Source organism: Lethenteron reissneri, chromosome 23, assembly GCF_015708825.2.
Source record: "Lethenteron reissneri isolate LAM-NWPU_2019-01 chromosome 23, ASM1570882v1, whole genome shotgun sequence".
NCBI classification, from domain to species: Eukaryota; Metazoa; Chordata; class Hyperoartia; order Petromyzontiformes; family Petromyzontidae; genus Lethenteron; species Lethenteron reissneri.
The window spans coordinates 733,488-757,797 of record NC_083801.1 but is presented as its reverse complement, the minus strand read 5'-3'; the positions used below and the strand labels follow the sequence as shown (position 1 = coordinate 757,797).

Genomic DNA, 24,310 nt, shown 5'->3' with positions numbered 1-24,310 from the left:
ATTTATTCGAACATTTTTTTGGGTTAACTGAAATAAACACAAAAACACAAGCCAAACGTGCTCTGCACACAACACAAAACCACACCAGCGTTCACACTACTGCTCCTGCACACAACACAAACACCGTTAATTGCATGTCTATTGATGTCACTATTGATTAACTGTGACAAACCCAACCAGTAACATGTGTAGTGAGTCCAACTGAGTCGCAGACATTGTCTTGGGAACAACACTATTTATTTCACCAACTCAACATAACATAACACATCCTACACTTGGGTGTTGAATGCCCATCTAGCCACGCTTCGGCAGAACTAGTCACGGTTCGCTAGGGCTGGTACTATGCCCAGTAAGTGGGCTACACATAATGCCAACACATTATCTGCCGTGGCTTCGTAAGCCCGGCACCACACAGTGACATTCACAGTCACTACACATGTACTGCATAATTTCACAAGAACACAATCAAGTACAGTTTATATGAATATAACCCCCCTGCACTTGGTAAGGTGCACAGTGAGAACATAACCTTCCTCTATTTAAGACCAGAAAGAGGAAGAATTCTTCACATGTCTGGAAATCACCTGCCGATGCTGTTGTTATAGTCACCGGTGAAACATCGTTAACTCTAAACGAAACTAAAAACGAAACTATATTATTTTACTAGGTCAGGCGCACTGAGCTATATAACTCTTTGTCAGAAGCGATCTGGCTACAAATGATATCCCAACGAAGTGGTTTATCACGTGAAAATTTATAGCAGTCAAATACTATAAACGCATTTTTCTAAATTTGGAGGGTAAAACCTGGGGGACCCGGAAAAAAAATCCACACGACCTTGGGGAGAGAGAGACACACAAACTCCAAATATACAGGCATCAGGGTTGTGATAGAACCCACAACCTCCTGTATACCAGGCGAGGTAGTTAACATCTCGATACATAAAAAGAAAAACGCATTAAAGAAAATACATGCTATGTGAAAACCGCACGTAAAATGGGGATTCACTGTCCAGTACCCACCAGGAGTTTCTGAAGGCGGTTGAGAACGTGCGTTTCAAAACATTTGTCGCGCTCTTGTTTGCCGCTGAACGTGGTGATTAAACAGCGGACACAGGCCTCGGCCACGCGATCTTCGACACCGCGGAAAGGGCCGGGCAGCAGGACGTCCACCACCTCCCACCTGCACGCATGCAGCCACGCAGGGAGGAACGCACGCGTCCATCGCACGGAACGTGGTGCTTCAAGCTCGCCGCAACGTGGGCACATTTCACCTGCCAGACAATAACACGATGAAAACAAGAATAGGCTTCTTTACCTTTTCTGGCAATAATACACGAGGTATTAAGATGTTCAAACACCAAATATCCACCTATCGCAAGGCATCGAGTTTGCATTAACCACGCATAATTATTCTGGTAAACATGTAAACACACATGCTTTGATAATGTAACAACATATTTAATTCTAACATTTATCAGTGAATGCAGAGAAGCTACAGATACATAATAATGATCATAAAAGTTGTCCTGTACTCGGAAAATCCCCATCGAAATTCAAGCCTCTATTGAGGGAGGTTGCGATTTGGGGCATTTGTCCCAATTCCTCACACGCTGGAGGAGACTCGCACACCCACAGAACACCCACAGGTACGTGGGGACATCACTCGAAATCATAACAATGCCTCCTCCTGTTCACACCGTAGCCCAGAAGCTGGGGAGTGTCACGTAGGGCCTGAAGTCACAGGCCTGTAGGCGAGTGGTTTCGAAGATGATCCTGTTGATTGCCTTGGGATAAGACCATCTCCGTTCTCTGAAGCCACTAGGATGTAAGTTAGTAGTAGATGGAAGGATACAAAACTTGAGGTTCATCACCAGATCTGGAAACATCACCAATGTATTTATATGGATGCATTCTATCAGGCCAGATGATTATTTTATTCAAAACTCATTAATAAAGGAGTTGGTAACTCTAGAACTCTCTTCTCTACCGTTTTTTCTGGAGTTCTTTGATTTAATTGAGAGTAATATTGTTTGCCCTGTTATCACTGAGCTTCAGCTGACCTCATCGTGTGTTCACAGGCTCGTTTGAAGTACGTTTACCCCACCAATCCCTTCTTCTTTTGTTGTCTCGATATTCCATATTATGTGTCCATTAGTTTTGTTCCTTAGTAGACACCTCTCTTATCACTGGAGTAATGCCAGTGTCACTTGAACTGGCTTCTATTTCACCATTATCAAAGCCAGGTCGTCACTCCAATGATATGTTAAACTACAGGTCGATTTTACACCTCCCATTTCTGTAAAACAATCTTAAAATGTGTGGTAGCTCAGCAATTACAGGATCATCTTACAAACCACTACATATGTGAGCCATTTCAGTCTTCGTTCAGGCCACTGCACAATACTGAGACAGCACTTGTTAAGTCAGTGATATTTTCATGACCACTAATTCGGGATTATTTTCCATCCTGGTGCTGTTGGATCGTAGTGCAGTGCTCAATACTGTTGAGCATCATGTTATGCTCAAGCGCTGCGAGACTCTGGTTGGCATCAGTGGTGCAACTCTTGACTGGCTTAGCTCTTATCTGCCTCATCAGAAACAGTTTGTTACGTTGGGAATCCATACATCTGAAACTCGCCCAGTTGTCACTGGTGTCCCCCAGGGGTCGATTTTAGGGCCTTTGTTATTTTCCATCTATATGTTGCCACTGGGAAGCATTTTCCATAGTCATGGTTTCAATTATATTTTTTATACTAACGACATCCAAATATGTCTGCAGACTAAGCCTGGTAATGATGCTGCTGTTTCAGTCCCATCTCAGTGACTCTCTGAGGGCAGGGTGTGGATGAATCAACATTTCCTGAAGCTTAACCGTGATAAGGCTAAGGTCATGGAGCTGGGTTCTCCTAACCTGCTTCATCAAGTAAATTGTTTCATTATGATGACTGATGATCATCTAAGGTACGGTACCTCGGAGTAATTTTTGATTCCGCCTTGAATTTTGATTGTCATGCAAGGAATCTAACGTCTCCTTTCACCTGCAAAATATTTTACGCATTCGATCAATTCTCTAAATGCCGGATGCTGAGAGACTGCTACGTGTTTTTATTTAATCAAGACTTGATTACTGTAATGTCCTACTCTTTGGTTCTTTCGGTAAAGTCATATAGGTAGAAAAATAATAGATCACGACGTTTCAATCGCAACACAAGCAATCGTTATCAGGTGGGACAACCACAGCAAAAAAAGACTGCTGAAGTAGCCTCCTTCAGCAGTTTATTTGTATTTTTCTACCAATGTGACTTTACTGAAAGAACCAAAGAGTATGAATTCCTGAGGTCACGAAAGCTTCAAATCAAGATTGTAATGCCCTGTTTAGTGGTGCAACACGGAATGTTTTAAATCAGTTGCAGCTTGTCCAAAATTCTGCTGCCCGGGTTTTGTGTGGCGTGAGGAAATATGAGCGCACATCACGCATATTCTTCGGTCCCTGCATTGGCTTCCAGTAAAATACAGGATCGAATTTAAAGTTCTTGTATTGACCTTCAAGGCCCTGAAAGGGTTAGATTCATGAAATCTCGGAGATATGCTGAAACTGCATGCCCCTGTTCGGCAACTTTAATGCTCCAAATCTGGGCACCTGAGTTGACCAAGGATAAATCTGCGTTCAATGGGTGATCGAGCTTTCAGTAGTCAGACGCTTCGTTTGTGGAATCTCTTGCCTCAGTCTGTGAAGTTTTTAAGTCTCGTCTTAAAACACAGTTATTTTCTATTTTGTATCTGTCTATGTAGGGTTGTTTTCCCTGTTAGTTTTATTGTTAAGGGTTTTTACTGCCATTATGTTGTCAAGCATTGAGAGGCCTTGTGTGAACGGCACTATATAAGTTTTACTATCACCACGCCTGGCGCTACCTGGAGAGCACCCTGACACTTATTATTGTGCTTTTAAACTAAAAATCTTTTATTTTACCGGGTAAGGTCCACTGAGCTATATAGCTCTTTTTCAGAAGCGACATGGCCATTACAAATGATAGTTCAATGAAATGGATTATAAGTGGAAATTTATATCAGCAGCCAAATACTCTGAACGCGTGACGTTGATTATAAATGTGGAGGAAAAAACCGGAGGACCTGGATAAAAATCCACGCGACCACGGGGAGAGAGACACGCAAACTCCAAATATACAGGTGTCAGGGTCGGGGGATCGAACCCACGATCTTCTGTATACCAGGCAAGGTAGTTTACATTTCACCACTGTGGCACCCCCAATTCATTGCATTAACTCTGGAAAACCCCACCGAGTCTCAAAATCTTTATTTAGCTCAAGGCCCACTTCGTTCCTCTTAATTTCTTCCCGTATCCTCACAAGTGCTCCATTCGTTATTTCGATTATAATTATTTTGATAAAATTACGTTTGATAAAACATTGTTTAGTTTAAAAAAATAAGTATTTCTCCGTTGCTGCTCCATTTTCCGGAATACTCTAACCTCCAGCTTGGTTCCCTCCCTTTCACTTCCCCACTTTATTTCACTACTAGGCCAAAACACGGAGCTTACTTGCACCTGCACCTAGAATGTTTTCTGGCACCTCTTTCTCCCACATGTTTGCGCTGTGTTTTTCGATTCACGCGTGTTTGTGTCACTGTTCGACTAAAACATAGAGCACCTGTTCCTAACTTTTTTCTGAGTCACGTGTGTTTTGTTCATGACCGTTATTCATTTGTTTGCTGTGCAATATTCCTCAAGGACCCTTCTGTACTCGTTCTCTGCGAAGTCAATGTTTGTATCTCCTGTTTTTGTTGCTGCTGCTGTAGCACACAGCAGCACAGAGCTCCCGTGTAAAATAGCTGGGCAACTGGTGAAACAGAACCATCATCCATGTAACAAATCAAATAAACTAAATTTCTGGGGGGTCCTGCCAAGTTGTCGCAGAAAGAGGTGATGTGCTGCTGCTGTGTGCAAATGTAATTGAGTTGTTTGCAGGCAATTTTGCAGTATTGGGATGTTTGGCCGAAACCGGTTACAATGTATGGTGGGGTTTTTGTTTTCGCTTTGGGAGAAAACCAGAGAAACTCATACAGAAAGGCACTTAAGTCGGGAATCGAACCCAGGTCCTACTTCCTGTGAGGCACAGGTGTCACCACTGCACCAAAACCCTGCTGTCTAAACCCCGAAGCACGCCGTTCATTAATTAAAGTTTGTTGAGCCGGTTGGCCAGGATTGGTCACAAATCTAGCCTACGTGTCCTTCCCCCCACCCCTGATTAGTATGGTTGGCTACGTATGGTGCAAAAGAAGTTAAACGTTACAACTATTATTATAACTACATTTTTTTTACAAGGTAAGGCCCACTGAGTTATGTAGTTATTTTTCAGAAGCAACCTGGCCACAAATGAATGCTCAATGAAGTGGCTCATCATGTGGAAATTAATTGCAGCCAAATACTCTAAATGTATGTGGATTCTGAATGTGGAGGGAAAAATTGGAAAACCTGAAGAAAAATCCACACGATCACGGGGAGAACATGCAAGACTCCAAATATACAAGCGTCAGGGTCAGGATCGGACCCACGATCTGCTGTATACCAGGCGAGGAGGTAGTTAACATCTCGCCACCGTGTTGCCTACAAACATACACCCAGGCAAATAAATGGAGAGCAGCACGGCTGAAGTGTTAAGAACCTAACTTTAACAATAACATATGTAATAATAATTAAGAGACAAAAATGAATCCAAGTACCGGGTGAAGCTGGGTAGTACAGCTAGTACTGTTATAAAGAATGAAAATGTAAAAAATTTAAACTTGTGGGCGCTGCGCGGGCATTTACCAGTCCACGTGCTCGCCGCCCTGGAGCCGTGCCAGGAGTGCAGAGAGGAACGGCTCCCAGCCTCCTGCGCACGACGCCACGATGGCACAACGGGCCGCGCCACCACAATCACGCTCCGGCAGCAGCAGCAGCAGGCGTGCCAGCAGCGCCGGTGAGCCAGACGCGTCGTCGTCGCTGTCGCTCCCCCATAGCACCGGCCACGCCAGCGGCAGCAGCGCCCTCAGCGCCGCCTCGCCCACGTGCGCTGGACACACGGACACGGCCACCGCATTGTTGGCATGGTCCGTCATCATCGTGCGTTCATCAAGCCACTTTCCTTGCAGATACTTTACATATCTGTGTGTGTTACGTTGTGTATACGGGCAGTCCTCGACTTATTGGTTATGTTCCTGAGAGCCATTCGTAAGTCAGTTTGTTCTTATCTCAGAACTCACTATTTAGTTGTATATACGGTCAGCGTCATACAATGTGTTATGGTTCAACCAAAACGGGAAGCATTCTTTAAACACATAAATACGATTAAACGTTGTAAATTTACACGAAATATTGTAATAAACTGTGGATGTTCTTAAGTCTGACGTTCATATCTCGGGGACTGGCTGTACACAGCCAAACCTTGTCCATGGCGTGAGTTACGGTCTCGAAAATAGCCGCAATGGGCAAATCCGTGATCCGCAAACTCGAAGGGAAATGGGTAACATAGGGTTTGGTTTACGGTCCATAATACGACACCCACTCCTTTTGTTTTATGTTCCCTATGTCAACCCAAACATTAAAGAGGAAGTGTTTTGAATGTAATTTTCTAGTGTTAAATATAACTTGTACGGTAAATGTATAGAATTACATTTTTTATAGTGTACAATACTGCACAAGTATCGATGTAAAGCACTGTACACTTCAGGAATAAATATCGTGCGGATGAACCTCACAGTCTCCTCACTGGAGGCTGGGAACACCGCGTGGCCTGGACCTACAATGGGCCGCTTGGGAGACAGGAAGGAGACAAGATGGCGCCGCGTGTTCTTCCGCGGTAGCATCATCGCGAGCAGTGTAGTTACGACGCGTACAGGAATCTCGTGGTCAACTGAGAATGGAGGCCAGAAGTGTAACTTGCACGAGTGACCTGGGGTATTAGTCTGCCAAGAGGCAGCGGATATTGATACTGCTGTATGTAATCTCAATTGAGTAATTTGCAGGGTAATTTTAGAATTTAGAAAATTTGGACTGTGACACCGGCACACAAATAGCCTACTTTTGCGATTTATGTCATGGGATCTTTAACGTCCATTGTGAGGCAGACGGCGCATCGTGTTACTACAGTTACTAGACCCGCAAAATTAATCAGGGCGGCCACTAAATTCCAACCGTGAACCTCTCCAATGAACAGCAATCATGCTACTGCTCGGCCATGTCAACCGCCTTATCAATTAGCCAAGCTCTGTGGTCCTCCATATATATACATGTATAAATGCTTTCCGCCAATTAATACATCGTCAATCCATTGCTTGGTCAAGGAATCCCTACAGCTGACACGGAACAAGGAGGCCCCCACCATACTTCACCGCACTCGTCGGCGAAAGGAGCCGCCACGTCACACACGTGCACCAATGGAACAACAATAAATTCCATTCGCCACTAAGTAGCGTGACGTCACCACGGCGCTTGTGCCGGGCTATTTGCACTTTAAGGCCACGTGAAGTGTCGAATGCCCGTTGGCAGGAGGTCATGGGACAGACCTAGGTGCTGTGGGTTGACTGAGATTCCTGGCCGATGGACCACCTGTGCCTCCTACTGGCATAGTGCACATATGCGCGAGTGCAGACGAAGCGCGGGGAGCGAATCCGGCGGAAGGTGCCATTTATCGTCTCACCGGGGCGGCAGGGGTCTGCGAGCTCCACGTGGGTCAGGTATGCCTCCAGCAGCTCCCAGAGGTTCGCGCGGTGCTGGCGCAGAGCCTCGACGCCGCCGCCCCGCAGCGCCCACAGCTCGAAAGCCGCTCGGTGAGAGCGCGAGCACGCCACTAGTCCCGCTGCCAGGCGGACCGCTTCGGTCTGACGCACGCGAACAAGCAGACGGCATGCACGGAACACTCAGCTCAGCAGCGGCTTCCGGCGGGCGACGTGAGACACAAGCGACGCGAGTTACGCGAGTGATACGAGCGACTGACACAAGGGCTTCCCTTGTGTCAGTCGTGGCGATGCTGGTGGTGGTGCTGGTAGTACTCGTACTCAGGAAACTGTTTAAGAATTTTTGTTTTACCTGCGGAGTTGTTAAGAGTCCAGAAAATAGCAGTACACCAAGTGGATTCCTGATGTATTTTGTTCGTTGAGAACCATCTCCTCTCGTACGTGAGATTTCTCTGGGTACGCGGTTTATTGCCACTTGCAAACACAACACTTCGAGAGGGGCATTGAGTCTACTCTTCCAGTGTGGTAACAATTTACATCACAACAGCTGCCTTCATTTCTACTTATTTTGCATTATTTTTTCACGCGGTTATCAGAAACTCGTTAGAGAACTTCAGAAAGTTCTAGCCTTGAGCGCGGTCTTCAAATAACGCATTTTTGCTATAACAAGGTTTTTCCAAATAGGGAAAAAAATTTTCACTACGTGGAAAGCGAACAGTCAAGACGCAGAACCAACACCGTCATAATGCGGTTTCTGAGCGGTTGATGATGAGCTACTTTTTTTAGCTGTGCGGCTGAACGATAGAGTGATAGAGTACGCAGTATGATCCAGTAACGCGGCAAGTGTACCCTCAGTATTTTTTCAGTGTGTACATTGCATCTCGGCAAACTTTATCGGTACATAATTTATGGTTAAATGTTTTCGCTTCACGCGTTTTCAATTAACGCGGCACTTTTCAGGAACACATCTACGAGTTGTGCGTTTAACGAGTACCCGCGTGACAACACCAATAAAACAGCAGCAACGTACTGGCTGTGCCAGCAGGGAGCCCGGCGTGAGAAGGCCACCCATGGTGTGGGTGGGGACCGAGGCGACCGCCACGGCGACGCTGCCGCCGCCGCGGCTCAGCAGAGAGGATGCGAGGGGCGCCAGCAGCTCGCTGCGCCTTGACCTCACAGCTAGCGCCAGCACGAGGCGCACGTGTGCCGCGTGCAGCACGGAGAGGTCCTCGGTCCCGAGGCGCTCCAGCAGCGCCGCCAGGGTCTCCCCGAACACAGTGAGCCCCACTGCGGCGGAATCCGTGCCGTCGCTTTTCAGAGACCGCCGCCGCCGCTGTTTCCCCTTCTTCCCTGTCGCTCCTCGGACTTCAGCGGCATCGCGCCCTCCGTCCGGCGTTCGTTCAGCGCGATCTCCCACGGCGTCGGCGTCATTGTTGTCATCCCCGCCGATCCACAGCGAGCGCGCGGGCAACCGCAGCAGCAGCTCGACGAGGTTGTTGACGTCGCTCGTGGGCAGAAGGTGGCGCAAGCCGCGGAGGTTCGCGAGGACGGCGGCCGCCGCCACAGAGGAGGAGGTTGCGCTCGAAGAGACGACGGCGGCGGCCCCGGCCACAAGGCGCCGCAGGAAGGGGCCACACAGCTCGCCGTGCTTGCCCACGGCTGGGGCATCGAGCAGCGTGCACATGAGGGAGACCACCGCGTTGGTGAGACACTCCGCAGGGCACGCAGAGCCAGTGCCAAGGGCGAGGCTGCCGCTGCCAACGGCGAAGAGATTGTGCAGCGTGGGGTGCTTGAGAACAGTGGCCACAACGTCGCGCAAAATCTGGAAAAGGATTTCCAAAAGCAAAAACGCTGTGAACGTAAATCCACGCTTAATGAGCGACGTTCTCGCTACATATTTTACTTCAATGCAGTTTTTCTGTTACGGAACGTTTTTCGCTAAATGTACACTACGCCCGCTATAATGTTAGTCTAGCGCGTGATGGACTACTCGCTATAACGCGAGTCCAGCATGTGACAGACTTATTCACTATAACATGAGTCAAGTGTGTCACAGACTTCTTGCAATAATGCGTACGTAGCGCATGAGGGACTGCTTTTCTGAGCAGCATTGTTCGGTGATGCTGGCAGCTGGTGCTATAGTACTGTAGTACTGGCACTGTAGTACTTCAGTACTTGCACAGTAGTATTGTAGTACCGGCACTGTAGTACTGACACTGAAGTATTAGTAATGTAGTATTGTAGTGCAGTCTGTATTCTGGTATCTTTGTGTGTGTAGCATCATCTCCCTTATCTATTTCACTCTCCATATCTGTCTTACTCACTTTATATTTAAATAAATGACTGCCACACATATTTATAAACATAGAAATACTAGATAAACACAACACATTTATATTTTTTGTAAAGCTCCTTGGAATAAGGCGCTATATAAAACTATATAAGATAAAACAAATTCCATCAACTGCAGATTATTCTTCATATAACCAACATGTTATGAAATAACAAGCAACTTCGTGACCTTAAAAAAACAAACCACCTCAGAATTGTCCAAATCTTTCTGTAGATTCAGTTTGGAGAAGACGTCCTCCACCAGCAGGTCCTGTTCACTCTTCTGTTCAGAGGTCCTCTCAGCCTTGGAGGCCGAGTACTGCGGTGGGACCTCGTCCTCTCCCTGCGTCTCCCGCTCGCTGCGCTCCTCCACTCTCTCAGCTTCACCCCGTTCCAGGACCTCGGCCCGAGAAATAATGCCCAGTAGCAACTGCCCGTACGCAACGATAACCTGTGGCCCTGTGTCCTGGTCATACTGACAGCAGAGGGGGCAAGGCAAACATGTAACAAACACAACCATATTAAACAAATCCCGGCAGTGTGAGAGCATATAGGTGCAGTATTAAGGCAGGTGACAGTGTGTGTACGGGTACAGCAAGTAAGAGTGCGTGTACGGTATGGTAGGTGAGAGTGTACAAGTACAGTAGGTGAGAGTGTACGGTACGGCATGTGAGAGTGTGTATACGGTACAGCAGGTGAGTGTGTTTATGGTACAGCAGGTGAGTGTATAGGTACAGCAGGTGACAGTGTGTTTACGGTGCGGCATGTGAGTATGTGTACGGTACGGCAGGTACCTCTAAGAAGCGTTTAGTGACGTGCTGCAAGTACAGCAGCGTGTGTTTGGTGGCTGAAGTGAGACGCGACGCCGGGATGTGGGTGGTGGCACGCAGTAAGGCATCGTGGGAAGAGGGCAGCAGCAAGTGCTCATGCCGTCCCCAGCAGAGGCGCTCCAGCAGCTCGCCATAAGCCTCCTCCTCCGTCGGTGCGTCCGCCTCGCGTGTCTTCACGCCGACAAACTGGGCGGGTGGCGCACGCACAGCCGGGGTTAATGCAGCGTGCACGCACAAAGAAAAAGATCCCCAATATAGCCTTAATAGACCGTTGGGGCAAGTGTTGTCAGCAAGTAGCACATATGAATGTTGGCACGGCACACGAGAGGGTGGGTGGCCAACACCACGCCCGGCCACCTTTGTCTCCCCCAGTGGCGATGTTTACATATCATACCAGGTACTAATTTGAGGCTGAGTCAACCTAGGTGAGGCCCAGAACCTGTTCAGCTAATCGTCACTGGTGTTGGCCATGAGCGGAAATCACACTCGGGCTGCCGAGTTCATAGCGCAGCATGCTCCCCACACACCTACACACGGCGACGGGCCCAGCGGTTGCGTGATCGCTGATCGTTGCTGCAGAGCTTCACAGTTGGAATCCAGAAGGCTATCCTGGTTAATACTGCGGTGGTGCGCTATTAACTGTAAATTACTATGTGCCATCCATTCCACAGTGGACATTAAATATCCCGTGACGTCGTTCGGAATGAGTAGGCCATTGTGTGCCAGCGTCGTGGTTCAGGATATGGGACTGACATTTCAAGGAATGTGACAGGTCTACAACTCTTACGAGGAGCAAGAGGCGGAGGCTATGCAAATGGCAGTGGGAGAATGGTGGAAAATTTTGCTAAAATATTTTCCAGTGTGAAGTTGATGGGGTGTAACCAGGTGAGCGAGAATCTTGTTTGCAAAAGTGACCCGGGTCACCAAAATGACAAAAGCAATAACATGACAAATGTGGAGAAGACGGTGAGTGAGATGTTTTTTGCGCATGCGCAATTGTGAGGCCGTACCAGCTCTTCCCTGGCGCTCGCCGGCACGAAGGGCGCGTAGTAGCGGTGGAATTCTGCCATGGCGGATATTGCGGCACGCGGCAGGCACCTGTCCCCCTCGCTCCGAGCATCGCTCAGCGGTCGCTGCAGCGCCTGCAGCGCGAGCACCAGCGTGAGGGGCTCCGTCTGAGAATGCAGCACCTCCTTGAGCGTCCTCGCCAGGTACCCGCACACCGCGCCTGCACCTGTGCGTGGTGGTGCCACGACATGGGTGACCGCCAGTTAAACGGGCACAGGGCAACTCAGACATAATTGCAGCTGCTGCTGTTGTGCAAAAGGGCGGGCGTGCATGTGTGTGTGACTGCTTGCTAACAGCACTTAATGCCATATGGGGGGATCTTTGTCTCCGTGTTCCTGTTAATGTGTGTGCGTGGTGCTGGGGAGCGGTAGTGTAGCAGTTAGCGAGCAGCACTACGAACCTGGCGACCCCAGTTCGATTCCCGCTCATGGTCAACACCATTGACAATTGTAATCGTCACTGAACCAATCCTGGGCTTCCGCAAGATCGACTCAGCCTCAAATGAGTACCTGGTGCGGTGCGAGATGGAAGGTGGCCGGGCGTGGTTGCTGGCCACCCACCCCCTCGTGTGCCGTGCCGGCCTTCATAGGTGCTACTTACCAACAGCACTTGCTCCAACATTCTCAAAAGGCTATATGAGGGATCTTTGTATTTGTGCGACATGCCACTCAGTGGGAATCTGCACAACGTACGCGGAGGGTATCGGCCTCCGCGTATTTTGTGCGGATCCCAGTGGTGAGATGTTAACTACCCCACCCTGACGCCTGCTGTATATTTGGAATTTGCGTATCTCTCCCCGTAGTCGCATGGATTTTTATTTGAGTCCTCTGATTTTTCCCTCTACATTTAGAATCAACATGTGTTTTTAGTTGCTATAAATTTCCACATAAGCCACTTCGTTGAGCTCTCATTTGTGGCCAGGTCACTTCTGAAAAAGAGCTACAACAAAAATTGTTCAATGGAGTTGGCGCAACGTTCCCGATATAGGACCACAGAGCTTGGGGAATGGTTTATGCATTCCCACAGCTCAGAATCTCAGAAAAACTATACGCGCCGTCACAAATGTTAACTTGACGACAAAGCGCAGAACGTGAGCAGGCAGCTGCAAACCTCGCTTCTGCAGAGGCAGCAGCGGCAGTAACAGCTGCAGACTGCAGGGAACGAGGGCGCTGTAAGGGAAGCTGGCGGCGATCGTGTCCTGGGGGAGAGGCTGTTCCACGCCCTCACCGCCCAGCTCTGCGAGAATGCCGGCATCAACGTCGTTGCCTGCGGGAGGACACGTCGCTCATTCGCGTTACTGCGGTGACGATGACGCTCGTTCAGCCCAGGGAAGCCTCAGATCAGAGCTCGCTGATCACCGACGCAGAGCAATCCAGTTTCAAGTCCTTGTAACGAACGAGCGATCGGACAATTGAGAGTTGTGCATGCACCGCAAGCAACTCCACGAAGCATAGCACAGTAAATTCCCGTTCAATGCGTGGCATTCATGCTGCGCTTTTTCACTTTCACGTGTTTTTTTTACATTTGTGGAGCGTATGACAGATGACTCGCTATAACACGAGTCTAGCATGTGAGGAACTACTCGTCATAACGTGAGTCTAGCACGTTACAGACTACTCGCTACAAAGTGAGTCTAGCATGTGACGGTTTACTCGCTATAACACGAGTCCTGCTCGTGACAGACTACTCTTCTGAGTGGCGTGAGTGTTGTTCGGTGATGCTGGGAACTGGTACTGTAGTACTGCAACTGTAGCACTGCTACTGTAGTACCGGCACCGTAGTAATGGAACTTTGGTACTTTATCACTGCAGTACGAGTACTGTAGTACTGGCACTGTAGTAGTGTATTGGTACTGTAGTACAGTCTGTCTTCTAGCAGCATCTTTGTGTGCTTAGCGTTATCTCACTCAATCATCTCGTTCAGTCGCCATCTTTCTCTCACTGACTTTATACTGAGGGAAATGACCGTCACACATCGCGTATTTATAGAAATACTCTATAAACAAACCACAGCTAAAAAGAAACATGTAAAACAAAGTACTGTCAAATAAATCTAACAATAAAACTACGAGCGAGAATGGCACCCCCACCTTCACCGCTATTCCTTACTGGAAAATTACCCTATCTCAGGAAAATTCTATTTACGCAGCAATTCCTAGGAACGCAACCCCCGCGTTAAGCGGGAACTTGCTGTAAACAAGTTAGTGGTGCCACGGTGGCGAGATGTTATGTATCTCGCCTGATATACGGGAGGTCGTGGGTTTGATCCCAACCCTGACACCTGCTGTATATCTGGAGTTTTGCATGTTCTCCCCGTGGTTGCGTGGATTTTTATTTACGTCCTCTGGTTTCTCCCTCCACAATTAGAATCAACATCACGTGTTCAGAGTATTTGGATGTCATAAATTTCCACGTGATAATAAGCCACTTAGTTGAGCTATAATTTGTGATAGCCAGGTCGCTTCTGAAAAAGAGCTATACAGCTAAGTGGGCATCACCTGCTAAAATAAAAACAGTTTATAGTTTAGTTTACATGCGTCTGCATTTGGCGTGTGGGAGTCGAGGTTTTGGAGCGTCGCCGCCTCTTGAACGAACTCCGACACCTTGTCCAGGTAGACATAGGGGCTTGCCAGCACCTTGCACACCACCTGCACGTACAACAGCCATGGCGTGAACCATCGAAGACGCGACTCCGCGACTCCAAGACAACACGACTCTTTGACTCAGTGACTCCATGACAACGTCACTCTGTGACAACATGACTCTGACTCCGTGATTCCGTGCAAACAGTGCTAATTTCTGCATGTGCGCAAGCGTGTTTATTAATGTTATAAAGCACGTTTGCTCAGGAAAACTTTACCGAGTCTCAAGGCTCTTTTTTAGGAGGGTCCTGCCAAGTTTTTCAAGTAGGGGGCAATGTTGCTGCTATTTGTGTGCGATCCCCAATGAGCGATTTTTTTATGTATGTTGAACTTCTTTCGCACTGTATGTAGCCAACCGTGCTTATCAGAGGTGATGTTTTGGCCATATCCAGTTCCACTGTGTGCGGGTTTTTTATGCTATGGGAGAGAACTGGAGAACCCGGAGGAAACCCATGCAGAACAGGTGGAGAGAATACATCCTAAATAAACTACAAACTCCACACAGTGAGGTGGATTTGGGAATGAAACCAAGGGAGTTCATACTGTGAGGCACGAGAGTTACAACTGCACCACCACCCTGCAGCACTTGGTCACTACCGACAGAAGTCCTCTCTGGCTCTCTACCAGGGATGCGCAAAGGACACTGTGACACAGCCACCTGCTATATCGGTGGCATTGCTGTATTGTTTGTATTTGTTTGTATCCCTATTTAACCAGGAGATAATGATAAGTAATAATTTACATTTGTAACATCCGGGAAAACAGGAACAGGGAAAAAGGCAAGAGCAGGGAGGTGAAAGCCAGTTTAGAAGAAGTGAGTTTTCAAGAGGGATTACTGAGGCAACTTACATTATGCATGTGCATTATGCGAGCTCTTTTGAACTTGTCCTTCCTGTCTATTGTGTTTATTAAAATAGCCCTACCAACGGTAATCCCTATTGAAGTACGCATGCATTCGCTTCCACGAAGCACTAAGGCGGTAGCAATCCGAACGGTTAAAGTTATTTTGATTTCTTTCAATGTCAGCAGCAGTAGCAGAACATGCGTGCTGTCAGCAGCAGTAGCAGAACACGCGTGCCAACAAGGACACTCAATTTATTTTGATGTTGAAGTTTTGTGCAAAACTAGCTACTACTGGCCAAGACTAATTAGAGAATATATCGAAATTTAAAGAAATCAAAATAACTGTAACCATTCGAATAGCTACCGCCTTAGTGCTGCGTGGAAGTGAATCATCAAATAATACATTATTTAAATGCATGCCTACAAAGGGCAGCGTACTTCAATAGGGATTACCGTTGGTAGGGCTATTTTAATCAACACAATAGACAGGAAGGACAAGTTCAAAGAGCTCGCATAATGCACATGCAAAATGTACGTTGCCTCAGCAATCCTTCCCCCACCCCCAAATTATGCAAGAGCACAGGAGGGTGGTCAACACATCTACACCTCTATATAAGGAATGAAACAGTAAGACTTCTCCACAAATCTGGCTGTCACCTGATTAAGCTAGTTGTAATTACTGGCGAAACGTTGTACTCAGATTGTAAATGTTGTGACTGGGCTCTCCAACACACCGGTGTGCTGTACTAGTGACGAATTGGAATGTTCTGTTTACGTGACAACCCTGACTAGTTGGCTGTGTCGGGTGGTGGCGGGTTTTAATGACACATTTATATATTTACGTGATCTAACCCAAAAACTTCTATTATGGATGATATTGGTCGCGAAAGCCTACGTGTTAAACTGACTCTGATTGTCTTGTTAGCAAAGGCAAAACGTCGTTTCAAAACTTGGGAGCTGCACTGGCAAAAGCCCAATTCCTCCAGTAATAAAAGCCTTGACCTTGAAGTCCTTAGAAGAAGATGATCTGAAGAACCCAGGGACCTCGTTTAAGAATATAAACATGGATCAGTTCCTGGAAACATTGCGGGGTCAACCCACTGAGTACCTTGTAGGTCAGCAGCAGGGTCTTATAGTCTACTCGATACTGGACAGATATCCAGTGTGAAGACAAGAGAGCAGGTGTGTGATGTGCTCACTGAACACTGAGCGCGTAAAGAATCTAGCAGCTGCATTCTGAACGAGCTGGAGTCTACCCAGCACCTCACTCGGAATCGCGAACAGTAATGCGTTGCAGTAATCAAGTCGGGCGAACACAAAAGCAAGAACCAGTCTAATCTAGATTTGAAGTTTTCCACTTCAGCAATTGTTTCTTGCTGTGGTTGTCCCACCTGATGACGGACGCTTGTGTTGCACCCGAAACGTCGTGATTTATTTTATTTTATATCTACGTGACTTTACCGAAAGAACCAAAGAGTATGAACCGGTCTCTCGACGTCATTAGGTGACAGGAACCAACACAGCCAGGCAATATTGCTCAGATGAAATAAAACCACTAAGAAAAGTAAAACAGCATTGCCTCTTTTGCAACAGGACCCAGGCCTGCGTGAAGTTCCATACGGTAGAGCAGCGTTTGCCACTCTGCGGTGTGTAAATGTGTGTAGACGTGTGTAGACGTGTGTAGACGTGTGTAGGCGTGTGTGGACGTACCTTTTCAAGAAAAGTAAGAATTGGTTCCTGCTGCTCTCTTGAGAAGTCCAGAAGTCCTTTAAGCCAAATGTCGAGTTCTCTCCACGTGAACTCAAACACTCCGCTGTCTCGCAAAATCTGTAATGCAAAAGCGAGAAATAACATTCATCAGAGTCAAGGCGTCAGGTGCCCGATTTGTGCATTTTATGGGCAGGAATTTCCTTCAACGTTGAACATAAACACGGTCAAGTCTTCAGAGGCCAGATCGGTCAGTCACGAGCGGTGAGACACGGACGGTGAGTCACGATCGGTGAGACACAAGCGGTGAGACACGGACGGTGAGTCACGAGTGGTGGGACTCGAGCGGTGAGACACGGGCGGTGGGACACGGGCGGTGGGACACTGGCGGTGAGACACGAGTGGTGAGACACGGGCAGTGAGACACGGGCAGTGAGACACGGGCGGTGAGACACGGGCGGTGAGACACGAGCGGTGAGACACGGGCGGTGAGTCATGAGTGGTGAGACACGGGCGGTGAGACACGGGCGGTGGGACAAGGGCGGTGAGACACGGGCGGTGAGACACGGGCGGTGAGTCACGAGTGGTGAGTCACGGGCGGTGAGTCACGAGCGGTGAGACACGGGCGGTGAGTCACGGGCGGTGAGACACGAGTGGTGGGACTCGAGCGGTGAGACACGGGCGGTGAGACACGAGCGGTGAGTCACAGAGTGTACCCACTGAGCCATTCTGCTACTCATGGTCTCTGTGGGTTCAGAATAGTTTATCTCTCTCTTTTAAACCTTCATCCTCCACTTTCACATGAAAACAGGACGTCTATGGGACGGCGACGCGGCCCAGCGGTCGTGTGTTTGCTGGTCGCTGCAGAGCTTCACGTTGAAATCCAACAGGCCGTCCTGGTTAATACTCATTCAGCCTCAAGTTAAATGCAAGATGGTAGGAGGGAGCTCTTCCTAAGAATCTGTAGCTCCCACGGAGTGGAATTCACTCCCGCTCCGTTTTCACCAAATTAAGTCCCTTCCACGACTTAAGACCCATTAAAAAACCTTTTTGTTTATTATAGCCTTTAATTGAGTTGACCTTGGTTTGGGCATGCTATGTACAGCGTCGAGAGATGCAGTTTTGCATGACCGATGCTATATAGAAATTAATTACTGTACAGTTCTTCATCGATTATCCTGTGCAGGATTATCCAGCTCCAAAATGTATCCAGTGGTCCTGGGCTGATCAAGTGAAATTGGCAAAACCGCTCCAAAGGCTGTACCAGTTCAGCAATCACCACCATGCGTGTGACAAAAAGTATATATGCTTGATTTCAGTGTCAAATATTATATACAGTACATTATACACGACAAACTAAAAAAACTAAAATACTGCACGGATATACGTTCTTCAAGGCTAATAACTACAGTAATGAAAACAGAAAATATACTGTGCGATCCAGAGAAAAGTACGTGTAATTCGGCATTCACCGGAGCACCAGTCTAGAGGCTGTACCAGTCTGGTGATCGTCAAACACAAGTTGTTGAACCAAGAGCGTAGTACGTACATCACCCCATGCAGAGTCTTCGGGATTGGAGTGGTAAGTATGGTGAAGTAAACAGAGTAACGTTTTACAGCAGGATATTTATTTTTGTCTTTGTATATATATTTATGCCAATTTCATAGAGTAAACTAATTTAAAACACAGAAGAAACATATAAGAACACCTAAAAACAATGTTATGCAAGAGTGTGCACAAATACTCTATTTTAAATAAAGGTGTGATTATCTGGCGTTTTTAAAAATCTGGCGCTCTCTTCCCCCCGAAGCCGCTGGATAATTATATAATCGATTATCTACTGTATTAATTATTATCGATACTGCAGTGCGTATTAACTGTAAAATTACATGTGCCATCTGCTTCGCAGTGGACGTTAAAGATCCTGTGCCATCATTTGAAATGAGTGGGGCAATTGCGTGCCGATGTCATGGCCCAAAGTTAAACTTTGGAAAAATAATTCACGTCGCAAATGACTAAAATTGGGATTATGCACGGCACCTTTGCCTACGACGAGGAAACTACTGCAGATCGTGATGGTCTCACGCTGTCAGAATGGCACAAACATCGAAAGCACGCTCAATTATTGTTACCATTATGACTTGACCAGCAGTTGCTGTGTGCAGGGGTAGTGCTGCGAACCCGGCGACCCGAGTTCGATTTCCGCAAGTGGCCACCAACGCCCGTGACGATTATCTGAACTGGACCTGGGCCTCCCCTAGGTCGACTCGGCCTCAATTGAGTACCTGGTGCGGTGTGTACACATCGCCACCAGGGAGACAAAGGCAGCCGGGCATGGTGTGGCCACCCACCCCCTCATGTGCCGTGCCAGCCTTTCATAGGTGCTCGCAAACAGCACTTGCCTCAACAGTCTGTTAAGGCTATACGGGGGATCTTTGTATTTGTGCATGTGTCCATGTGCGCATGGGGGAGACACCTTGACCAGCAGCTGCTGCGTAGCGCTCTGCAGTTGGGGGTGGTCGCTGCACACGAACATGCGCAGGAGGAGGTAGAAGGTCGACTTGTCGGAGCCGTCGCCCGTGCCGTCCGCCGCCCCCTCCACCAGCTCCTGAACAAGAGAGGCGCGAACATGGCACACGTGTCATCTCACGTCATCTCACGTTCAGTTCGTGTAACCGGGGCGAGAACTCAAGAGAGCAGGAGAGAAAAGAGTCTCATTTGTAAGTACAACCTGCATCACAAAGAGAACAAAAGCAAAACATTGAGGTGAATAAATCTTGACTTAAAGCTTTCGTGACTGCAGGAATTCATATTCTTTGGGTCTTTCGGTAGAGCCACGTAGATAGAAAAATAATACAAATATCACGACGTTTCGATCGCAACACAAGCAATCGTCATCAGGTGAAATATATATATAGCGGGAGAGCTGCTGAAGCAGGATGTTATATAAGTTTGAGATGAGTTTAGCCCAAGGGTAAGTGGGTGGAGCTAGAGATGAAATTTGCATGTAAATGTAAGATCAGAGAGCTGATATACCTCCACGAACTAACCAATCGGCTTTCCTTAAAACCCTCTGCTGCTAGACCACCCAGATTGTATGGCTTACCAAAAATCCATAAAGAAGGTACACTACTCCGGCCTATCGTCTCCACCATTGACTCACCCACCTACAAACTGGCCCGATTTCTGTCTGAGACCATACAACCATTCACTGGTAAGACCACCTCAGGTGTACTTAACTCAGCTCACTTGGTATTGCTAATTAAGGGCATCTCACTATCTCCAGGTGATTTGCATGTCAGTTTCGATGTAGTATCTTTGTTTACCAAAGTCCCTGTGCCTGACACCATTGCAATCATTGAAGATTTGGTCCAACAAGGACTGAATGCTGATGAACTGGCCCTGGTTAGACACTGCCTCACCAACACTTACTTTACGTGGAATGGAACATTCTACAAACAAGTTGAAGGTACCCCAATGGGTTCGGCCTTATCTCCAGTTGTAGCCAATGTTTTTATGGAAAATTTTGAGACACGTCATCCAGGCATCCACCCGACGTCCTTCCTTGAGGAAGAGATACTTAGATGACACGTTCATCATCTGGCCACATGGCCTACCAGCGCTGGGCCAATTCTTGAACCACATCAATTCCATACACCCAGCCATTAAATTCACCATGGAGGTGGAAAAGGATGGCAAGTTACCATTCTTGGATGTGTTCATCGAAACACACACTCTGTCTACAGGATAGCCACCAATACAGATGCCTACATAAAACCTGACTCCCACCACCATCCATCCCAGAAGAATTCCCTCATCAAAACTCTACACCATAGAGCTCATTGTATTTCCAACCATCACCACCTCGCCAATGAACTGGAGTACATACACCAAGCCCTCAAGATGAATAGATATTCCGACTACACAATCCATAAAGCCATCACCCCAACCGTTGGGAAAGAACAATCTGAGGACCCAATCAAAACCATTACCTTGCCATACATAGCAGGGGTTACCAAAAATATTTCCAAAATCATGAGCAAACACAAAATCCAGGTTCGAATCAACACAGTACATAAAATTCTAGCGGGGCTTGGTGAGCGCTGATAGCGTGGGCTCCCACGAGGGGGAGCGGGAGAGAGTGTCAGCCCAAGGGCAGGGTTGCCCCGGGCCATAGCACTCTGGTTGGCCCTGCAGACACGTGATCTAGAGTGTCCATAGAGAGGCCCCCAGGTGGGGGGACTAGGGGGTGATCATGTGTCCAGGGAGAGCTCTCGAGAGGGATCGAGAGGGAGCTAGAAGGCTCCAGAAGGCGGGCAGGGCCAAGGGCAGAGCAGCGTAGGGGGACATAAGGCGGGTCCCTGAGAGGGACCGGGGTTGCTGCATTCTACAAGCTGAAGCTGCACGTCCACCAGCTGAAGCCTACATCTCAAGCTGGAAGCTCTACGTCTTCGAGGCAAACACGTGGTCGCGGAGCCGAGTAGGGACCTGACTCTTCGCAGCAGTAACTCCTCTGTATAGAGTAGGTAAAAGCTGGGTGGTCACCACCCTAGGCTGTATCTGCTGAAGGGGCAGTTACCCCTTGTGTTACGTGTCACAAATAAACGTGTTGTCTTTAAAAGGAACAATGTCTGCGACTCAGTTGGACTCACGACACTTACATTGACATGCAACTCTCTCACAATACAATGGCCACCTCCACAGCTGCGTCGTCGAGGTATATCAGCTCTGGATCTTACATTTACATGCAAATTCCATCTCTAGCCCCACCCACTTATCCTTGGGCTAAACCCATCTCAAACCTATGTAACATTCTGCTTCAACAGCTCTCCTGCCATATATATATTTCACCTGATGACAATTGCTTCTGTTGCGATCGAAACGTCGTGATATTTTCATTATTTTTCTATCTACGTGGCTTCACCGAAAGACCCCAAAAAAATGAGGTGAATAGCTTGAGCGCAGGACACAAATGCCCGATGCAATTAATGATCCGTCATCTGTAAACGCACGAACCAACGCGCCACCATTTAGCGAAGCAATCCAGAGCTTTAATTGGATTATTTGTTTTACTTGACATGAGCGCATTTCAACCACATTTAGCGCCAACTCTGATTAGCACAGTTAGCTACGTATGGTGTGAAAGAAGTTCAATATACAAACATACATAGACCCTGCTGCCCATTTTAGTGTTGCGATTATTGACACGATTCAGAAGGTTTCTGTTGAAGGGCATTGGCTTCTGGCACTGAGTAAGTGTGCATACCCGGCATTTAAACCACGCGTAGCGAGACACGGGCAGAGCCAGCATCAGCTGCAGGGTCCGGTACTGCAGGATAGGTGGGGTGCCCTCGCTTGTGACTCCTGCAGCAAAGACACAGACACACATATCATTTGTGTAGCCTCTACCAGACTGCCCGGGCAAGTGCTGTTCGCGAGTAGCACGTATTAAGGCCGGCCCAGCACACGAGGGGGTGGGTGGCCAGTACCACGCATGGCCACGTTTGTCTCCTGAGTGTCGATGTTTACTACATATCTCATAAAAGGTATTAATTTGAGGCTGAGTCAACCTAAGACAGTCCCAGGACCGGTTCAGATAATCGTCACCGGTGTTGGCGGGAAGCTCGATTCAAACTCGGGTCACCGGGTTGATGGCACAGCATGCTAACTACTGTGCTACTGCCCCAAAGACAGAGACATACACAGAAACGCACTCGCACACGTACAGCCACATGAAGTAAAACAGACGATAGTAGCACGCACACAAACGGACCTGGACAATATGTGATTATGCAAGTTTACTCAGGGTTAGGGATAGGCCTCACTGAGTCACGTTAAGTTTATCACAGTAGGGGGGGCAATGTTGCTGTTGCCATGTGCGATCCCAGTTGAGTAATTTGCAGGAAATCATTCAGCATTGGGATGCTTGGCCAATAACCGTTACACTGTGCGTGATTTTTAGCAATGGGAGGGAAACTGGAGACCCTGGAAGAAACCTACGCAGAACAGGGGGAGAGAGAGAACACAAACTCCTCACGGAATGTGCCCTCGTCATTAAATGAACCCAGACTCTACTGGCCGTGAGGCGCGAGCATCGGCGCCGCGACACCGCCACCATGCCGCCGCCCACCGGTTGCGCGGGAAGTTTCTGTCCGGGTGTTGAACTGGTTAATCGGATTTTTATGTTTTTGTTCTTTTTTTTCTTCACGTGGTTACTGATATAATGACACAATCGCTTTCGGCAACCCCCCCCCCACCCCCCCGAGTCTCAACACGCCACGCCAAATCGCTCCACGCACCGACGAGCAGCTTGCTGAAGTCGAAGGAGCTCTGCGCCAGTAGGTGCGGGACCACCTGCTGATACAAGCGCAGCACGTGCAGCAGCTCCGCCTTCAGCAGCATCTCCTGCACCTCTCCCAGCTCTGCACACCCACAGAGGTGGGACAAATTGGAGCAATCGGCGACCGGTCCGCAACGACCACAGACACACAACCGGTGCGCCACTTCCAAACGTTGAGATTTCCGCAGGACCAGCTGAGGTCCCCTGCCAACCCCTCTGAGCTCACGGCGGAGATGATATGGACTGCCGGGAAGAACGCCAATGATCGGTGGGCACCTATGAATGGGCCGGCACGGCACACGAGGTCGTTTTGTTCTCCTTGATGCTGATATTTACACACCGCACCGGGTACTTGTGTAATAAACGACTTCCACCACTTCTTGTGAATTGTGTCTTTCTTTATTAGTTGCGACTGCTCGGCTTCACACTCTCTTTCCAGATGGTCCCTCTCTCTCTCTCTTCCACACTGCGGCACGCGCTCACTGCTTCTCCGCTCCGTGCGCGGCTTCCCTCACCCTCGCGTTCACCGCACCCCGCTGGTTGAGAGCGTCGGAGATCGCGAGAGCGCTGCCCTCGAGGCTGCCACGTGGTCGATGGCTGACGAGGTGGAGGAGATGCAGTCCGGACCCAGGCTTCCACACCGACTCCCTCTCCAGCCTCCCCTTATATCCGCCTCGGCGGAGCCAAGCCCCGCCTCTAACCACGCCCCCCTCAGAACCTTCCCGCATACCCGCTGTGAGCTCCGCCCGTGAACTTCGGCCCAGATGGAACCCATAGCCCTGATTGGCTATCACCGATAAGACAATGCCTATG

The 24,310-nt window shown here is 48.3% G+C and overlaps 1 protein-coding gene across 1 annotated transcript in view; it reads right to left on the bottom strand.

The window, feature by feature from the left end:
- Positions 1-24,310, bottom strand: part of URB1 (URB1 ribosome biogenesis homolog) — a 67,306-nt gene that overhangs the window by 19,538 nt on the left and 23,458 nt on the right. Inside the window, exons 14-26 of the mRNA XM_061556776.1 lie at positions 23,457-23,579; positions 22,424-22,521; positions 19,634-19,765; positions 17,160-17,276; positions 14,498-14,612; positions 13,076-13,231; positions 11,908-12,131; positions 10,862-11,083; positions 10,276-10,542; positions 8,767-9,558; positions 7,700-7,880; positions 5,830-6,073; positions 1,023-1,182 (exon numbers count right to left, since the gene is read on the bottom strand). Of these exons, the coding sequence (XP_061412760.1) occupies positions 1,023-1,182; positions 5,830-6,073; positions 7,700-7,880; positions 8,767-9,558; positions 10,276-10,542; positions 10,862-11,083; positions 11,908-12,131; positions 13,076-13,231; positions 14,498-14,612; positions 17,160-17,276; positions 19,634-19,765; positions 22,424-22,521; positions 23,457-23,579 (2,831 nt within the window). The remainder of the gene's footprint in view (positions 1-1,022; positions 1,183-5,829; positions 6,074-7,699; positions 7,881-8,766; positions 9,559-10,275; positions 10,543-10,861; positions 11,084-11,907; positions 12,132-13,075; positions 13,232-14,497; positions 14,613-17,159; positions 17,277-19,633; positions 19,766-22,423; positions 22,522-23,456; positions 23,580-24,310) is intronic.